Source organism: Nerophis lumbriciformis, linkage group LG26, assembly GCF_033978685.3.
Source record: "Nerophis lumbriciformis linkage group LG26, RoL_Nlum_v2.1, whole genome shotgun sequence".
Taxonomy (NCBI): domain Eukaryota; kingdom Metazoa; phylum Chordata; class Actinopteri; order Syngnathiformes; family Syngnathidae; genus Nerophis; species Nerophis lumbriciformis.
In genome coordinates, this window is record NC_084573.2 from 6,947,501 (window position 1) to 6,967,490 (window position 19,990).

General features: G+C 39.4%; 2 protein-coding genes across 2 annotated transcripts in view; one reads left to right on the forward strand and one right to left on the reverse strand.

Moving 5' to 3' along the window:
- LOC133623526 (uncharacterized) overlaps window positions 1-19,990 on the forward strand; it is a 92,648-nt gene that overhangs the window by 31,578 nt on the left and 41,080 nt on the right. The window lies entirely within an intron of this gene.
- Window positions 2,183-4,695, reverse strand: LOC133623986 (uncharacterized). The gene has a single exon (XM_061987550.2). It carries the CDS (start codon window positions 4,653-4,655, stop codon window positions 3,042-3,044), a length of 1,614 nt encoding a protein of 537 aa, XP_061843534.2. The 5' UTR covers window positions 4,656-4,695; the 3' UTR covers window positions 2,183-3,041.

The window sequence follows — 19,990 nt, forward strand, 5'->3', positions numbered from 1 at the left end:
AGCTTTAGCTAAGGTAAGCATGCGTTTATACAATATTAAACTATCACTCCATGCTTGATGGAAAACCTCAAGCTTGGTCGCGCGCCATTTGCGTTCCAACTTTCTACATGATAATTATCACACAACTCTTTTGCTTGAAGGCTGTTGCTATAGTTATTATCAATTGTGCTGAAGCTGTACTTTTCTATCTGTGCAAAGGCACACAACTTGCAATCTTCCATTGCGAGTTGTCTCGCAGCAGCAGTTTGTTTCCAGACCCTGCCTGCTGACAGCCAAGGACGGACATCGAGTACCTCAACGCAGACAAAACAGAGACAGGCCAAAATCACGAGTGTCAGCACATTTCCATTCTGAATAATCACGTATTGTGTCTACTGGGGCTGCTTGCATTACCCCTCCTTTCAGAAGCAGCCTCAGTGATGTTAACTAGGGAACTCCCGAATAAATAGAGGAGCACGTGGGACTGTACCTTAGAGCGTAGGGTGAAACTGTAACTGAGTGTGCAGCCCCAAACGTTTCTCCACATGAGAAAAATTGAACTCTGTCTCCGCCTGATTCCTTCTTCTTGTCTTGTGTAATAGATATTTCGGTGTAGACTCCCAAGTGAGTATCCAATCAGTGTTAGGCCAGCTAGAAGGCCTTACTGAGAACAACTTGTGATCTGATTGGCTATCGCAACTGTCTATCAACTGTATGTGTCCGTTACCGCCCCAGGCAAATTTGGTACAGCATGGCAACATAAGCTAGCTGAATTCTGATTGGATACAAAGTCTAAACTAAAAACAACAGCATTGGAATGAGCATAATATGACATGAAGAGAGTACTTTTAGATATTTAGGTAAAGTAAATTAAAAATTACTTGTATCTTTAATTATGATCATGATTTCTGGTTATGTTAGGCCACCAGAGAAGGCCTTGCTGGCCTATAACTGCAATATTCAATACAACAAAACACACACTCAACAAATATTAACTACATTTATTGTATCCATTTTTTATGCTTATTGCATAAAGGTATGGGGACATACGTATACAACAATCACAAAACAATATTTATACTGCAAAAGAGAGTAACAACAGATACTTAATAGAATGGATTAAAGAGACCCAACAAATGATGCATAGTCACACATTTAAAAAATAAATGATATTGTATAAAACACAACTGCACAAATGATGTATAAAGTAAATAATAATATGCTTCCAGAAGTGGTCCAGAAGATGTTTCAGATGTGAACCAGTAAATATGAACTAAGAGGGATTTATGTGTACTCAAAAGCAAAGGTATGAACACATGTAAAACAAATATGTATATCATATAAAGGAGTTCATTTATGGAATCTAGTTAGATATGAAAACACTTCATTATTACACATACCTATAAACACTAGGAATGAGTATAACAGTGAATTATGAATATCTATTTATACATAAAATAATTATTGTATGTAACATTTTGTGTACCATTTACTCTCACCTTTGCAGTCAAATTGTTCTGTTCATTTCCAAATCAAAGAACACAATGTTGTTTGTTACTGCATAAACTTGACTGAAAAAAAGCACTAATATATCGTATCAAAACATGTTAGAAGTATATCAACAAGACTGTGTTACTCACACAACAATGATGTCACATGTTACATGTGCTGATGTTGTTAGAAAGTCAAATTTAAAGGGGAACATTATCACAATTTCAGAAGGGTTAAAACCATTAAAAATCAGTTCCCAGTGGCTTATTTTATTTTTCGAAGTTTTTTTCACAATTTTACCCATCACGCAATATCCCTAAAAAAAGCTTCAAAGTGCCTGATTTTAACCATCGTTATATACACCCGTCCATTTTCCTGTGACGTCACATAGTGATGCCAACACAAACAAACATGGCGCATAGAACAGCAAGCTATAGCGACATTAGCTCGGATTCAGACTCGGATTTCAGCGGCTTAAGCGATTCAACAGATTACGCATGTATTGAAACGGATGGTTGTAGCGAAAACAAAATTGAAGAAGAAACTGAAGCTATTGAGCCATATCGGTTTGAACCGTATGCAAGCGAAACCGACGAAAACGACACGACAGCCAGCGACACGGGAGAAAGCGAGGACGAATTCGGCGATCGCCTTCTAACCAACGATTGGTATGTGTTTGTTTGGCATTAAAGGAAACTAACAACTATGAACTAGGTTTACAGCATATGAAATACATTTGGCAACAACATGCACTTTGAGAGTGCAGACAGCCCAATTTTCATCAATTAATATATTTTGTAGACATACCCTCATCCGCTCTCTTTTCCTGAAAGCTGATCTGTCCAGTTTTGGAGTTAATGTCAGCAGGCCAGGGAAGCTAGGGTCGATATTCTTCTCTTGATCATCTTCGGTGGCATAAGGGACGGTGTGAGCCAAGACATCCAGGGGGTTTAGCTCGCTCGTCTGCGGGAACAAACTGCCGCCATTGCTTGCCGTGCTACCGAGGTCCTTTGTCCCTGAATTGCTCACACACTCCGGCAGATTCAATGGGGGTCTGGCGGCAGATTTCTTTGACTTTATCGTTGGAAATGCATCTGCTTTGAGTGTCGCAGGATATCCACACATTCTTGCCATCTCTGTCGTAGCATAGCTTTCGTCGGTAAAGTGTGCGGAACAAACGTCCAATTTCTTGCCACTTTGGCATCTTTGGGCCACTGGTGCAACTTGAATCCGTCCCTGTTCGTGTTGTTACACCCTCCGACAACACACCGACGAGGCATGATGTCTCCAAGGTACGGAAAACAGTCGAAAAAAACAGAAAATAACAGAGCTGATTTGACTCGGTGTTTGAGAAAATGGCGTATTGCTTCCCGATGTGACATCACGCTCCGAGAGCGAATAATAGAAAGGCGTTTAATTCGCCAAAATTCACCCATTTAGAGTTCGGAAATCGGTTAAAAAAATATATGGTCTTTTTTCTGCAACATCAAGGTATATGTTGACGCTTACATAGATCTGGTGATAATGTTCCCCTTTAAAGTTTTTACAGTTTATTTTCAAATCCTGCAGCTTCATTTGCTGCTGCTGTTCTCACCAGCACACTTGTGTTTCTTACACTGGTACTTAGAAGAGAATCTTTCACCACACACACTGCAACTCAACACTTTCTCACTTGTGTGTTCTTTTAAAGTTTGTCTTTGTACAGAATCTTCACCACAGCTTGAACAAGAAAAAGGTTTTTCTCTAGTGTGTATTTTCATGTGTTCTTTCAGCACAATTTGTCGTCCAAAAGCTCTACCACATTCTAAGCAGGAAAACGTTTTTTCTCCAGTGTGTGTCCTCAGGTGTTCTTTCAAATAAGATTTTTGCGCAAAACCGTTGCCACATTCTGGGCAGGAAAAAGGTTTTTCTCCAGTGTGTGTTCTCATGTGTGTTTTCAAATTGTGCTTTACGGCGAACTCTTTGCCGCAGATTGAACAGGAAAAAGGTTTTTCTCCGGTGTGTAATCTCATGTGTCTTTCTAAATCACTTTTTTGGTTTAAACCTTTTCCACACATTGAACAGGTAAACGGTTTTTCTCCGGTGTGTAATCTTATGTGTTTTTTCAAAGACTGTCTTCGTGTAAAACATTGTCCACAGATTGAACAAGGGAAAGGTTTTTCTCCGGTGTGTATTCTCATGTGTACTTTCAAATGACAATGGTACTTAAAATGTTTGTCGCACTGAGAACATTTCAAGTGTGTGTTGTCAGTGTGACACATTGAGTCTTCATCCTCATTTTCTCCAGTGTGTAATCTTTTGTGTCTTTTCAAATTTTGACTTGACACAAAACATTTACTGCATACCGAGCAGGAAAAAGGTTTTTCTCCAGTGTGGATTTGCATGTGTTGTTTCAAACCATTTTTTCTGGAGAAACATTTTCCACATTCTGAGCAGGAAAACGGTTTTTTTCCAGTGTGTGTTCTCATGTGTTTTTTCAGATTTTGACTCGACACAAAACATTCACCGCATACCGGGCAGGAAAAATGTTTTTCTCCAGTGTGTACTTTCATGTGTTCTTTCAAACCATTTTTCCGTGAAAAACATTTTCCACACCCTGAGCAGGAAAAGGGTTTTACATCTAGTGTGTGTCTTCTCTCGTGTGTTTTAAGACAACGTGGGCGTTTAAAGGTTTTGTCGCAGTGAGAACATGTGAAGTGTGTGTTGTCAGTGTGATGTGACATATCATCTTTAGAGTCTTCATCATCAGTGTCAGGAGAGTGTGACGTTGTGTCCTCACTATCTGATAGTGGAGCTAAGAGCTTGTCTGCTTGTGATCCTCCACAGTGGTCTCTATCAGCTTCTGTTGAGCTGCTGCTTGGAGGCTCCGCCTCTCTCTTCACCTCACTTTCACTTTTGGCCTCATCATCTTCACTCTTCACAATGACACCAATCACTGGAAACTCCTCCAGTCCTTCAAGAGGCTCTCCCTCCTGGCTGATGCTGTGTTCCTCCTCTTCCTCTTTAATGTGGGGGGAATGTGGCTCCTCCTCTTCCTCTTTGATGTGGTCAAATTGGCAGTGGTCCCTCTTTCTCTGTAAGGCGAGGGAGGGCTCTGACTGCTTCTCCTCCTTAATGTAAGAGGTAAGTGGCTCCTCCTCCTCTTCCTCTTTAATGTGGGGTTGCTTTGGTTCATCCTGCTCCATTCTTGAGGTCCACTCTTGCTGCTCAGGGAGAATATGTTTTTTTTCCCACAGATGACTGCAGGACACAAGAAGACAAAAACACATGCTTTAGAAAAGTCCAGTTTGCTCAGTCACATGAGACATTGTCCTGCACCAGCGTATGTTCTGATCATTTCTCAGAGGAGCTAATCACATACCTGCCAACTTTTGAAATCAGAAAAACCTAGTAGCCAGGGTCCAGGACAAAGTCCTGGTGGGGGGTTCACTTCGCCCCCCGACGCAAAATGTTTATTAGCATTCAGACAGGTTAAAATGTTGCTAAAACCATCACTTGTCTATCAGTCACAGTGACTTTTCAAAACAAAAATATTACAGCAAAAATCATATGGGTTGATTGACATGTTTATTCTGTAAGCTAACTTCAATAGTTTGAAATTATTTTGACAGTTAATGCCAGTTATCCTGTCAACCTTTCACAAGACTTCAATTTGTTAATTGAAAGTATAAACAGTATAAACACTTTTTACAGTAAACAAATGGTAAAACAGTACTAAAAATTCCATTAAAAAAAAAATTGGTGTCATTATTATGCTCAATTATTGCCTCCGTAAATAAAACTTCGGCATTTATCACATCCAAAGAATCTGTTTGGGCGACGAAAAACGTTGAAAGTTTTCCACTTGTATCACTAGCAACGGCATTAGACTTGTGTTTTTTTGTCCCAACGTGGTCTTTTACATCGCTAATTCCTCCGTGTCCGATCGAAAAATCTTGTCTGCACAAGGTGCAATTCGCGTAGTTTTCACCCTTTTTGGAACGGATAATTATTCCCGTATAGGCTTTTGAATATTCTTCACGGAATGACTGCAGTTTTCTTTTCGGTTTAAGACTCGTTTGCGATTTTTTTCCGGCTGATTCCATGATCGTTCGCTCGTTTGGAAACAATGGCAACTGGTGCCTCGTGCTTGGCAGCGGTGCTATAAATAGCCTCGCGCATGGCATTCGGAATGGCTCGATAGGAAGTTACGGGAAGCAGTGTCGATTGTCATTGTTGTTACGCGATTTTGTGAATAAAACTTAAAAAAAAAAAAAAAAATTTAATTAATGAAAAACCGTATTTTTTATCACTGCAACCGTAGGTTGATGAAAACCGTACTAATTACGGGAAAACCGGAGTAGTTGGCAGGTATGTAATCAGTCACCACATTGAGATATGTAAGATGCCATAACCATACCGTACATCAGGGAATAACAGACGCAATACAACAACTAATGAAAACTAGGGATGTCCGATAATGGCTTTTTGCCGATATCCGATATTGTCCAACTCTTTAATTACCGATACCGATATATACAGTCGTGGAATTAACTCATTATTATGCCTAATTTGGACAACCAGGTATGGTGAAGATTAGGGCTGCAAATAAGGCTGCAGCTAACGATTATTTTTCTATCGATTAATCTATAGATTATTTTTTTTGATTAATCGGTTAATCTATAGATTATTTTTTCGATTAATCTATAGATTATTTTTCCTTTTACCGATTTTTTTTTATTTAAAATGAAGATGAAAAAATAAATTTAGGCCAGTTTTTTCAAAAGGCATGGCTTTTATTTACAAAAAAAAAAAAAAAAGTATGGCCACTCAGTCAACATTGACAACAACATGACAAAATATTCTGTAACAATGTAAACATTTAAAACTTTTAACATTTAACAAAATTAAAAGTAGCTTATTTGCTTTTAAATGTGCAAATATAAAAGTAAACATCTAGTGCAAACCTTAATATTCTGCAATAGTATAAGCATTTCAAAAGTAAAAGTATCGCTTATTTTGCTTTAAAATGTGCAAAAATAAAGATAAACATCCAATACAAAAAAGCGCAAAACGAAAATATTCTGTAACAACAGTGTAAACATTTCAACAAAAGTAAAAGCATTGCTTATTTGCTAAAATGCGCAAAAATAATGATAAACGTCCAATACAAAAAAGTACAAAACGAAATATTCTGTAACAGTGTAAACATTTCAACAAAAGTAAAGGTATTGCTTATTTGCTCAAATGTGCAAAAATAATGATAAACATCCAATACAAAAAAGTGCAAAACGGAAATATTCTGTAACAACAGTGTAAACATTTCAACAAAAGTAAAAGTATTGCTTATTTTGCTTTAAAATGTGCAAAAATAAAGATAAACATCCAATACAAAAAAGTGCAAAACGGAAATATTCTGTAACAACAGTGTAAACATTTCAACAAAAGTAAAAGCATTGCTTATTTGCTAAAATGTGCAAAAATAATGATAAACATCCAATACAAAAACGTGCAAAACGAAATATTCTGTAACAACAGTGTAAACATTTCAACAAAAGTAAAAGTATTGCTTATTTTGCTTAATAACACAACAATGATAGTATGATTAAAGTGAAAGTTAATTGTTGGTTTGTACATAGTATATGTAACTGTTAATGTTGTAAAAGGTATTTGCACAACTAATTAACGTTAGCGTTTGTGACACGTCTTGTGCCGTGGGGTTCTTTCAGGACCGACAGACTGAACGCCAGGCGGCTTTGCCAGGTTTACACTCTTTTAATTTTACACAAAGTCTTTTCTCTTCCAACTCTTTTCTCTTTCTTTCCTCGCTTTTCAGCTCCTCTTCCTCGCTCGCTCGTCGTCCTCTGTCTCTCCTCTCTCGCTCCACGTCAGCTTCACTCTGGCTCCTTCCAGTCTCTCTTCCCTCTCTCTCTGTTGCTCCCCTTTTCTTCAGCGAGAGGAGATTGGATGATCGTGCCGATTGCGGCGTCGTGCACGATTGCCTCGCCGCTCGCTCGCCAACCCCGCCTCTCCACAGCGTTAAAGAGGAGCGCGTCTTTGTAAACACTGAACAGGCACGCCAAACGCGCCTCTCAGAGTGAAACGGTGCTTTAGTTTATGAATTTACAACGCAGATACAAATGACACATTCATGTTTTTGTGTAATGATGACAACGTATACTCACGCGGACGATTGACTAGTTGATGGTGATGGCAAGAACGCTGTCGGGTGTTTTCTTTTCAAATGTTCGTTCAAAGCCGTTGTGCTGCTATGATAGGCCATTTCCGCTCGACACAGTGTGCATACAACAACATTATTAGGCCGTTTATTGAAATACTCCCACACTTTTGACGACTTTTTTCCCCTCGCTCGCACCATCTGCTTTGCGCTCCGCCATGACGATAGTGTGATGTAAATATGCGACGCGTCGACGAACAAAAACGGCGTCGACGTATTTACGTAACCGATGACGTCGACTGTGTCGACGCGTCGTTTCAGCCTTAGCTGCAAATAACGATTAATTTGATAATCGATTAATCTGTCGATTATTACTTCGATTAATCGATTAATAATCGGATAAAAGAGACAAACTACATTTCTATCCTTTCCAGTATTTTATTGAAGAAAAAAAAAAAGCATACTGGCACCATACTTATTTTGATTATTGTTTCTCAGCTGTTTGTACATGTTGCAGTTTATAAATAAAAGTTTATAAAAAATAAAAAAAATAATTAAAACAAATTAAAATATAAAAAAATTGCCTCTGCACATGCGCATAGCATAGATCCAAAGAATCGATGACTAAATTAATCGCCAACTATTTCTATAATCGATTTAATCGATTAGTTGTTGCAGCCCTAGTGAAGATAAGGTCCTTTTTAAAAAAAAATATAAAATAAAATAAGATAAATAATTTAAAAAAAAAATCTTGAATAAAAAAGAAAGTAAAACAATATACAAACAGTTACATAGAAACTAGTAATTAATGAAAATGAGTAAAATTAAGTGTTAAAGGTTAGTACTATTAGTGGCACCATACTTATTTTGATTATTGTTTCTCAGCTGTTTGTACATGTTGCAGTTTATAAATAAAGGTTTATATATAAAAAATTTAAAAAAAAAATTTAAATATAAAAAAATTGCCTCTGCACATGCGCATAACATAGCTCCAAAGAATCGATGACTAAATTAATCGCCAACTATTTCTATAATCGATTAGTTGTTGCAGCCCTAGTGAAGATAAGGTCTTTTTTTTTTAAATGTATAAAATAAAATAAGATAAATAAATTAAAAACATTTTCTTGAATAAAAAAGAAAGTAAAACAATATAAAAACAGTTACATAGAAACTAGTAATTAATGAAAATGAGTAAAATTAAGTGTTAAAGGTTAGTACTATTAGTGGACCAGCAGCACGCACAATCATGTGTGCTTACAGACTGTATCCCTTGCAGACTGTATTGATATATATTGATATATAATGTAGGAACCACAATATTAATAACAGAAAGAATGAGTGTAAATGGGGGAGGGAGGTTTTTTGGGTTGGTGCACTAATTGTAAGTGTATCTTGTGTTTTTTATGTTGATTTAATTAAAAAAAACAATAGTAAAAAAAACAAAAAAACGATACCGATAATAAAAAAAACGATACCGATAATTTCCGATATTACATTTTAAAGCATTTATCGGCATCGACATCTCTAATGAAAACAAAGACTAAACAATCACAGCGGATTAAGTTTACATATTAAACATGACAGCTGCTCGTACACCCAAAGGAGAACATGGAACATGACTAAAAATTAAAACTTAAGACTGGCAGGCATGTGTTTGTTCTAGTGGTTTAAGAGAAGAGATTTAACACAAAAAAATGTTTTCCCCACATATACAAGTTAAACTAGTGTTTTACTTGTGTAGCTGTATGTAGAAATGGCACCACTGAAGTCGCACCTGTTTGCATCAGCTCTAAGCTACTTTACTTTTTTGGGGGGGGGGGGGGTTTACTTATCATTCACAAGAAACAAGAATACGTATAGTATGTATTTATTTTTTTATTCTAACTTGTAATAATCGGCTTGTTCTAAATGAAGAGCAATGCAGTTATTGGGAGTAGAGATGTCCGATAATATCGGACTGCCGATATTATCGGCCGATAAATGCTTTAAAATGTAATATCGGAAATTATCGGTATCGGTTTCAAAAGTAAAATGTATGACTTTTAAAACGCCGCTGTGTACACGGACGTAGGGAGAAGTACAGAGCGCCAATAAACCTTAAAAGGCACTTCCTTTGCGTTCCGGCCCAGTCACATAATATCTACGACTTTTCACACACAAAAGTGAATACAAGCATAGTTGGTCAACAGCCATACAGGTCACACTGAGGGTGGCCGTATAAACAACTTTAACACTGTTACAAATATGCGCCACACTGTGAACCCACACCAAACAAGAATGACAAACACATTTCGGGAGAACATCCGCACCGTAACACAACATAACAAATACCCAGAACCCCTTGCAGCACTAACTCTTCCGGGATGCTAACCCCCCACCTCAACCCCGCCCGCCTCAACCTCCTCATGCTCTCTCAGGGAGAGCATGTCCCAAATTCCAAGCTGCTGTTTTGAGGCATGTTAAAAACAAATGCACTTTGTGACTTCAATAATAAATATGGCAGTGCCATGTTGGCATTTTTTCCCATAACTTGAGTTGATTTATTTTGGAAAACCTTGTTACATTGTTTAATGCATCCAGCGGGGCATCACAACAAAATTAGGCATCATAATGTGTTAATTCCACGACTGTATATATCGGCATCGGTTTACGTCGGAATCGGTAATTAACAGTTGGACAATATCGGAACATCGGCAAAAAAGCCATTATCGGACATCTCTAGTGTTTAGTATTCATTTCTCTCCACTCACATTGAAATACACATATAACTATTTATCTAAATTCACATTATTTCGAGTCAAAGTGCCTGTTTTCAAGTTATTTGCTGGATTTTTCTAAATCAGTTTCACATGGTGCAATTAAATACAGTTTGGTTCCTGTGAAACACCATGAACATATTTGGCTTTTAACAAAATATCACTAGACATTTAAATAAGGTTTCTGTCATTAAAGAGGAACATTATCACCAGACCTATGTAAGCGTCAATATGTACCTTGATGTTGCAGAAAAAAAGACCATATATTTTTTTAACCGATTTCCGAACTCTAAATGGGTGAATTTTGGCGAATTAAACGCCTTTCTAATATTCGCTCTCGGAGCGATGACGTCACAACGTGGCGTCACATCGGGAAGCAATCCGCCATTTTCTCAAACACCGAGTCAAATCAGCTCTGTTATTTTCCGTTTATTTGACTGTTTTCCGTACCTTGGAGACATCATGCCTCGTCGGTGTGTTGTCGGAGGGTGTAACAACACGAACAGGGACGGATTCAAGTTGCACCAGTGGCCCAAAGATGCGAAAGTGGCAAGAAATTGGACGTTTGTTCCGCACACTTTACCGACGAAAGCTATGCTACGACAGAGATGGCAAGAATGTGTGGATATCCTGCGACACTCAAAGCAGATGCATTTCCAACGATAAAGTCAAAGGAATCTGCCGCCAGACCCCCATTGAATCTGCCGGAGTGTGTGAGCAATTCAGGGACAAAGGACCTCGGTAGCACGGGAAGCAATGGCGGCAGTTTGTTCCCGCAGACGAGCTGGATGTCTTGGCTCACATCGACCCTAGCTTCCCTGGCCTGCTGACATCAACTCCAAAACTGGACAGATCAGCTTTCAGGAAAAGAGCGCGGATGAGGGTATGTCTACAGAATATATTAATTGATGAAAATTGGGCTGTCTGCACTCTCAAAGTGCATGTTGTTGCCAAATGTATTTCATATGCTGTAAACCTAGTTCATAGTTGTTAGTTTCCTTTAATGCCAAACAAACACATACCAATCGTTGGTTAGAAGGCGATCGCCGAATTCGTCCTCGCTTTCTCCCGTGTCGCTGGCTGTCGTGTCGTTTTCGTCGCATACGGTTCAAACCGATATGGCTCAATAGCTTCAGTTTCTTCTTATAAATGATAAATGGGTTATACTTGTATAGCGCTTTTCTACCTTCAAGGTACTCAAAGCGCTTTGACAGTATTTCCACATTCACCCATTCACACACACATTCACACACTGATAGCGGGAGCTGCCATGCAAGGCGCTAACCAGCAGCCATCAGGAGCAAGGGGTGAAGTGTCTTGCCCAAGGACACAACGGACGTGACTAGGATGGTAGAAGGTGGGGATTGAACCCCAGTAACCAGCAATACTCCGATTGCTGGCACGGCCACTCTACCAACTTCGCCACGCCGTTCCCGTTCTCCAATTTCGTTTTCGCTACCTGCCTCCACACTACAACCATCCGTTTCAATACATGCGTAATCTGTTGAATCGCTTAAGCCGCTGAAATCAGAGTCTGAATCCGAGCTAATGTCGCTATAGCTTGCTGTTCTTTCCGCCATGTTTGTTTGTGTTGGCTTCACTATGTGACGTCACAGGAAAATGGACGGGTGCTTATAACGATGGTTAAAATCAGGCACTTTGAAGCTTTTTTTAGGGATATTGCGTGATGGGTAACATTTTGAAAAAAACTTCGAAAAATATAATAAGCCACTGGGAACTGATTTTTAATGGTTTTAACCCTTCTGAAAATGTGATCATGTTCCCCTTTAAAGACATTAAACACAGTACCTAGGGAATTTACAGTAAACAGACTTGAACAACAGTGAATTCATCAAACATCATATTAGCATTTTTCCTTTTGATTGATTGATTGAGACTTTTATCAGTAGATTGCACAGTGCAGTACATATTCCGTACAATTGACCACTAAATGGTAACACCCCAATACGTTTTTCAACTTGTTTAAGTCGGGGTCCACGTTAATCAATTCATGGTATATATTAGAGCTGGGCGATATATCGATACACGCGATATATCGCGGGTTTTTCTCTGTGCGATATAGAAAATGACTATATCGTGATATTCGAGTATACGTTCTCACGCAGTTGCTTTTAGCTGCGGGCATTACACTACATGCTTTACTCACTCTGTCTTGTCTCTCCTTCTCACAGACAACAAGCGCACCTTACACACATCACATACTGTCACGTCATACGTCACATACGTATACGCCCTCCTTGAGCAGAGAGGTAGCAGCATGGCTAAAGTTAGCTGTGATGCGAGTGGTAATACGAGAGAAAGAAGGCGCGAATCTGGTAACAAATGAAGGAATAATTAATTCCCAAGAAAAACAGCAGGGGGTCCATCGTCTGGCGGTGGTTTGGCTTCAAGTGGGAATATGTCGAACAGACAACCGTAATTTATCAAGTGTGGGGCGAAAGCGTTTCTACAAAAAGTAGCATTACTGCTACTATGTAGCATCATTTGAAAAGTCACCCGCTAGAGTTGAAGAGTGCTTACTCCGCATGTCAACATCTCCGTTCGGTGCCACACCCACAAAATGCCGAGGCAAACATTTCCACATCAACACCGTATGATAAACAGAGTCAACAACAGAAGGAGATAACGTCCGCAGGAACCTACCACATAGCGAAGGACATACACTATTTGATTTCCTATTAAGCAGTTCATTTTTATTTGACACTTATTGAAATATCTTGTGTGACATCATGTTTTAAACTAATCGCTTGTTTTAAAATGTCTCTGACAATCTTGCACTTTTTGTTTGGAAATGACATGAATGTTTGTACCACTGCTTAATAACTGTTTAATAAATACACTTTTGCTAAATTGACTTAGTTGTGATTTCCTTCTCTGCCTGAAAGTTTAAAAGTGGCATATATTAATGCAGTATGAAGAAGAATGTTGTAATGTAGACACATAGAATCATCATACTGCTGTGATTATATGCATCAAGTGTTCATTCAAGGCTAAGGCAAAATATCGAGATATATATCGTGTATCGCGATATGGCCTAAAAATATCGAGATATTAAAAAAAGGCCATATCGCCCAGCCCTAGTATATATATATATACTATCAGCATAATACAGTCATCACACAAGTTAATCATCAGAGTATATACATTGAATTATTTACATTATTTACAATCTGGGGGGTGGGATGTGGAAGGGAGGGTGTTAGTCTAGGGCAGGGGTCGGCAACCTTTACCAGTCAAAGAGCCATTTTGACCAGTTTCACAAATTATAGAAAACAATGGGAGCCGCAAATTTTTTTGAAATTTTAAATGAAATAACACTGCATACAAAGGTTGTTTTTTTTGCTTTGTGCTATGTATAACCCAGAGGTCTCAGACACACTGCCCACACCTTTATGTAGAATTTGAAAGCTGGTGCGGCACGCGGGTTTTAAATGAATGGCTCAGCGTCATGCGTGCCGTGATGGTACAGCATAGCACCCACTACAGCCAGCGTGCCTGATCAGCCACACATTGTATGGGGCTTCCGCTTGCTCACGTAGGTGACAGCAAAGCATACTTGGTCAACAACCACACAGGTCACACTGACGGTGGCGGTATAAAAAAAAAAACTTTAACACTCTTACTAATAATGCGCCACACTGTGAACCCACACCAAACAAGAATGACAAACAAATTTCGGGAGAACATCTGCACCGTAACACAACATAAATACAACAGGACAAATACCCAGAATCCCATGCAGCCTTATACACCCCTGCTACCAAACCCCGCCCACCTCAACCGACGCACAGAGAGAGAGAGGGGGGGGGGGGGGGGTTGATGTGTGAGGGAGCAGGGTTGGGGTGGGGGCGGGGTTTGGTGGTAGCAGGGGTGTATAATGTAGCCCAGAAGAGTCAGGGCTGCATGGGATTCTGGGTGTTTGTTCTGTTGTGTTTATGTTGTGTTAAGGTGCAGATGTTCTCCCGAAATGTGTTTGTCATTCTTGTTTGGTTTTGGTTCAAAGTGTGGCGCATTATTAGTAAGAGTGTTAAAGTTGTTTTATATGACCACCGTCAGTGTAACCTGTGTGGCTGTTGACCAAGTATGCCTTGCTGTCACGTAAGTGTGCAAGCAGAAGATGTATATTGTATAACAAGTGTTGGGCTGGCACGCTGTTAATACAGAATGTAGAGGGCGCCAAATGTTGTACCATCATGGCACGCCCTTATTATAGCCGTAAGGGTGAAAATCTGTGATTATTAATCCGGGGAGTTTTCTGCGAGAGGCACTGAAATCCGGAAGTCTCACGGGAAAATTGGGGGGTTCAGCAAGTAAGCTGCTGAGCCGCATCAGAGTGATCAAAGAGCCGCATGCGGCTCCGGAGCCGCGGGTTGCCGACCCCTGGTCTAGGGTTGTAGTTGCCTGGAGGTGGTCTTTTAGTGCGGTTTTGAAGGAGGATAGAGATGCACTTTCTTTTACACCTGTTGGAAGTGCATTCCACATTGATGTGGCATAGAAGGAGAATGAGTTAAGACCTTTGTTAGATCGGAATCTGGGTTTAACGTGGTTTGTGGAGCTCCCGCTGGTGTTGTGGTTATGGTGGTCATTTACGTTCTGGAAGTAGTTTGACATGTACTTCGGTATCAGGGAGGTATAGCGGATTTTATAGACTAGGCTCAGTGCAAGTTGTTTTACTCTGTCCTCCACCCTGAGCCAGCCCACTTTGGAGAAGTGGGTAGGAGTGAGGTGTGGGGTGGAGGTCTAGAAGTAATCTGACTAGCTTGTTCTGGGATGTTTGAGGTCTAGATTTGAGAGTTTTGGAGGTACATGCGTAATCGAAAAAGGGTTGAATGAGAGTTCCCGCTAGAATCTTCATGGTGCTTTTGTTGACCAGAGAGGAGATTCTATAGAGAAATCTCGTTCGTTGGTTGACCTTTTTGTTTACCTTGGTTGCCATTTTATCACAGGAAAGATTAGCCTCTAGAATGGAACCTAGGTAGGTGACATCATCTTTCCTGGTGATAACAATGTCAACCCACTTTTATAGTGAAGTCACTGACTTTCTTAAGGTTGATGTGGGACCCAAATAGGATAGATTTCGTTTTATTCAAGTGTATGGATAGCTTGTTGTCAGCGAGCCAGGTGCAAATTCTACAGAGTTCGGCACTGAGGATTTTTTCAACCTATACTCCAAACTATAGACGTTTAACGTTACTTTGTCAACCTTAAAAAAAAAAACATAAATAACAGTTTCATACACATAAGTCAAGTATTCAGGTCCGATATAAATGTAATTATTATCTCTATGCTGCGTGTTTCCACGATAATACATTTGGCGACGGCCTTCGCCATTTTACAACACTCGACATTTTACATCCACAATCCGACCCAAAGCTGGTCGAACGTATCATAAAACGTTCCTATTCATGAAATTAAACATTTTTATGATGTTCACCGTGTACCAACCTGAAAAGCGGGTAAATATGACTGAAGCAGCTCCTTTTTCCTTCCAACATCAGTCGGGCGAGGAGACGGAAGTGCCCTCTGCTATAAGAGTCCGGCGCGCGCGGCGGGCGCTAGCACTTTGGTTCCGCCCTCCCGTTTAGACCATAGACATCTTATAAATCATACTTGCCAACCCTCCCGGATTTTCCGGGAGACTCCCGAAATTCAGCACCTGTCCCGAAAACCTCCCGGGACAAATTTTCTCCCGAAAATCTCCCGAAATCCATGCAGACCTGAGTGAGGACAGCCTGCTTTCAAGTCCGTTTTCCCACAATATAAACAGCGTGCCTGCCCAATCACATTATAACTGTAGAATGATCGAGGGCGAGTTCTTGGTTTCTTATGTGGGTTTATTATTGGGCAGTTTCATTAACGTCCTCCCAGCGCGGCAACAACACACAACAGCAGCAGTCACGTTTTCGTCTACCGTAAAGCAGTTCGTCTGCCGTAAACAGCAATGTTGTGACACTCTTAAACAGGACAATACTGCCATCTACTGTACATGCATATGTGACAATAACATCTAGGGCTTTTAGAGAGTGCAGTGCACAACTGCGCACACAACAAGGAGACGAAGCAGAATGCATCATCAGAGAGGGTGTTCAGCATGGTTGGAAAAATAGTGACAGAGAATAGAACAAGGATGGACAATTTAACCCTTAACTCAACAATGAGTGGATGAGTGTGTATATGTGTAAATAAATGAACACTGAAATTCAAGTATTTATCTTATTTATATATATATATATATATATATATATATATATATATATATATATATATATATATATATATATATATATATATATATATATATAGCTAGAATTCACTGAAAGTCAAGTATTTCTTATATATACTTGGTGAATTCTAGCTGTAAATATACTCCTCCCCTCTTAACCACGCCCCCAACCACGCCACCACCCCACCTCCCGAAATCGGAGGTCTCAAGGTTGGCAAGTATGTTATAAGTAGACGCAGCATGTTTTTGTACTGTTTTTGTTCTTACTTTGATTATTAATTCTCAACTGTTTGTAATTGTTGAAATTTATAAATAAAGGTTTATAAAAATAAATAAAAATTTAAAATTCGATTAGACCAGACCTGGGCAAATTAAGGCCCGGGGGCCAAATGTGGCCCCTTGAGCTTTTCAATCTGGCCCGCCGAACATTCCCAAATGATTTTTTTTAGATGTTTCAGATGGAAAGTGTAGCTGCCATTATGATGTGCAGTGATGTTTTCTAATGACCGTAAGTCTTCAACTATACTAAGTATTTCAATGGTTGGAATCTGCGCTTTTGGATGATATACTAGTTACTGTGGTAATCTAATTAGTTACTATGGTCATCTAATAAGTTACTATGGTAACTAATTTTACACAAATATTTGTACCGTATTTTTCGGAGTATAAGTCGCTACGGAGTATACGTCGCACCGGCCGAAAATGCATAATAAAGAAAGAAAAAAACATATATAAGTCGCACTGGAGCATAAGTCGCATTTTTGGGGGAAATTTATTTGATAGTCATGTTGGATACCGTATTCGCCCAACTGTTTAATTTGGACACTGAAGAAGAAGAATTCGAAGGATTTGTGGATGAGGAATAATTGCATAAAGTGAGCTTTACATGTTTATTTTGTGTATTGTGTTGTGTGACATTAACGTTCGAGCAATGTTGAGTTATTGATGCCGTATTTTTTGGAGTATAAGTCGCTCCGGAGTATAAGTCGCACCGGCCGAAAATGCATAATAAAGAAGGAAAAAAACATATATAAGTCGCACTGGAGTATAAGTCGCATTTTTTGGGGGGATTTATTTGATAAAAGCCAACACCAAGAATAGACATTTGAAAGGCAATTTAAAATAAGTAAAGAATAGTGAACAACAGGCTGAATAAGTGTACGTTATATGAGGCATAAATAACCAACTGGTATGTTAATGTAACATATTATGGTAAGAGTCATTCAAATAACTATAACATATAGAACATGCTATACGTTTACCAAACAATCTGTCACTCCTAATCGCTAAATCCCATGAAATCTTGTAAATCTAGTCTCTTACGTGAATGAACTAAATAATATTATTTGATATTTTACGCTAATGTGTTAAAAATTTCACACATAAGTTGCTCCTGAGTATAAGTCGCACCCTCGGCCAAACTATGAAAAAAACTGCGACTTATAGTCCGAAAAATACGGTAACCTAATCATATTATTTCTTCAATTTAAAAATAGCTGACCGTTTTCCACCCCCCCTTCTCTGGGATTATATTCCCAGTTTTGATCTCGGACGTCTGGTCACTTATAGCATATAAGAATATTCTATTACTGTTAAGCAAACTATGAATAATAAAACACGCCAAAACATGTGTCCTTTATAATAGCTACATGTATGACAAAAAAGCGCGCGAAAATCAGTGGTATTCAGTGAGGTAAAATGAATTACATGCGCTGACAGTTCATTGCTTCTGCCAAATGAATTGCACTGAGTGGAGCGGATCACCACTCCAAGATGGCGGCCCCGCGTCTCGTCAGCGCCAGTAGGCAGTAGCGCTCCATGCTGCGTACCCTTATAAGATGTCTATGTGCTGTACAGCAGGAAATTCAGGCGCCATCTTGAACCGGGACGTGCAGCACGGGTCTCCGTGGATGTATTCATTTTACTTTAGTACTAATTCATGTATCGTGCGACATCGACACTTTATTTATTGTTCGACTGTGTCAGTCAGCTTTCAAGCTTCTCAGGCCGGTTAGCATAGCTTGCTAACTCCTTGGTGTCCACGATGAAACCCAATCGACGAAAATGCTCTGTTGTTGGTTGCTTTAACCAGAGCAGGTCTATACACAAACTTGTAGCCTCATCTGGGAAAGTAAGAAGTGCCTGGCTAACTGTCAAATGAAAGATTCCTACTTCTTATACCTGCGCCAGTATATGGATGGATTTGCCGACAAACTACTTTTAATGGCGGGCTCGGTCCCCACTATTTATGGCAAAGGAGGAGACCATGAAACGGTAAGTAATAACAGTAGGTTAGACATGTGTGGATGAGCTGGAGTTGTTGTGTAGCTAGCTTAGCATTCTACTGTAAAAAAAAAACAGCGTGGCCGACCTCTGGAAATTTAAATAATGATTACCCCGAACGGGACAAGCGGTAGAAAATGGATGGATTTTCTTACAAACTACTTTTAATTGCGGGGCAGTGCCTAATGTGTATGCGAAGGAATATATATATATATATATATATATATATATATATATATATATATATATATATATATATATATATATATCAGTGACGTGCGGTGAGGTTGATGGCTGGTGAGGCACTGACTTCATCACGGTCAGATTTACAAACATATGAACCCTAAAGAGTATCTTATTCACCATTTGATTGGCAGCAGTTAACGGGTTATGTTTAAAAGCTCATACCAGCATTCTTCCCTGCTTGGCACTTAGCATCAAGGGTTGGAATTGGGGGTTAAATCACCAAAAATTATTCTCGGGCGTGACGCCGCTGCTGCCCACTGCTCCCCTCACCTCCCAGGGGGTGAGCAAGGAAATGGGTCAAATGCAGAGGACAAATTTCACCACACCTGGTGTGTGTGTGACAATCATTGGTACTTTAACTTAACTTTAACTTTACACATACAAACTGTAGCACACAAAAAAGCCAATTTAATTAAAAAAAAACGTTATTATGGTCTTACCTTTACTTATAAATGAAGTCCATGCGCATCTGCTTTTGAACAAAAGCATGGATAACTTGTTTATAGAAGTCTTCCTTATCTTTCTTCAGTTTTAAAAGTCTCTCTGCCTCGATGGAGATCTTCCTTTAATTATTACCTCCTGCTTGGATTGAAAGTCCAGTTTAGAAAACTGTTTTATTTTAGATATGTAATCCTCCATGTTAAAAGTCCAGGCAAGAGGAAAAAATAAACGATCGTTGCTAACTGTTGCTGCTTGTTGTCACTTCTTCTGCAGCCGAGTAGTCGCAGAAATGCTCCCTGGGATCACTACCGCCCTCTACCACCAGGAGGCGGGATTACTGCGAGCCTCACACAGTGCGTCTTTGCAGCAGTTTTTTGATTGCTCAGCACAAGA

What these genes read in the sequence shown, in the direction of transcription:
- LOC133623986 (XM_061987550.2), bottom strand. Translation starts at nt 4,655, where the DNA reads ATGGAGCAGGATGAACCAAAGCAACCCCACATTAAAGAGGAAGAGGAG.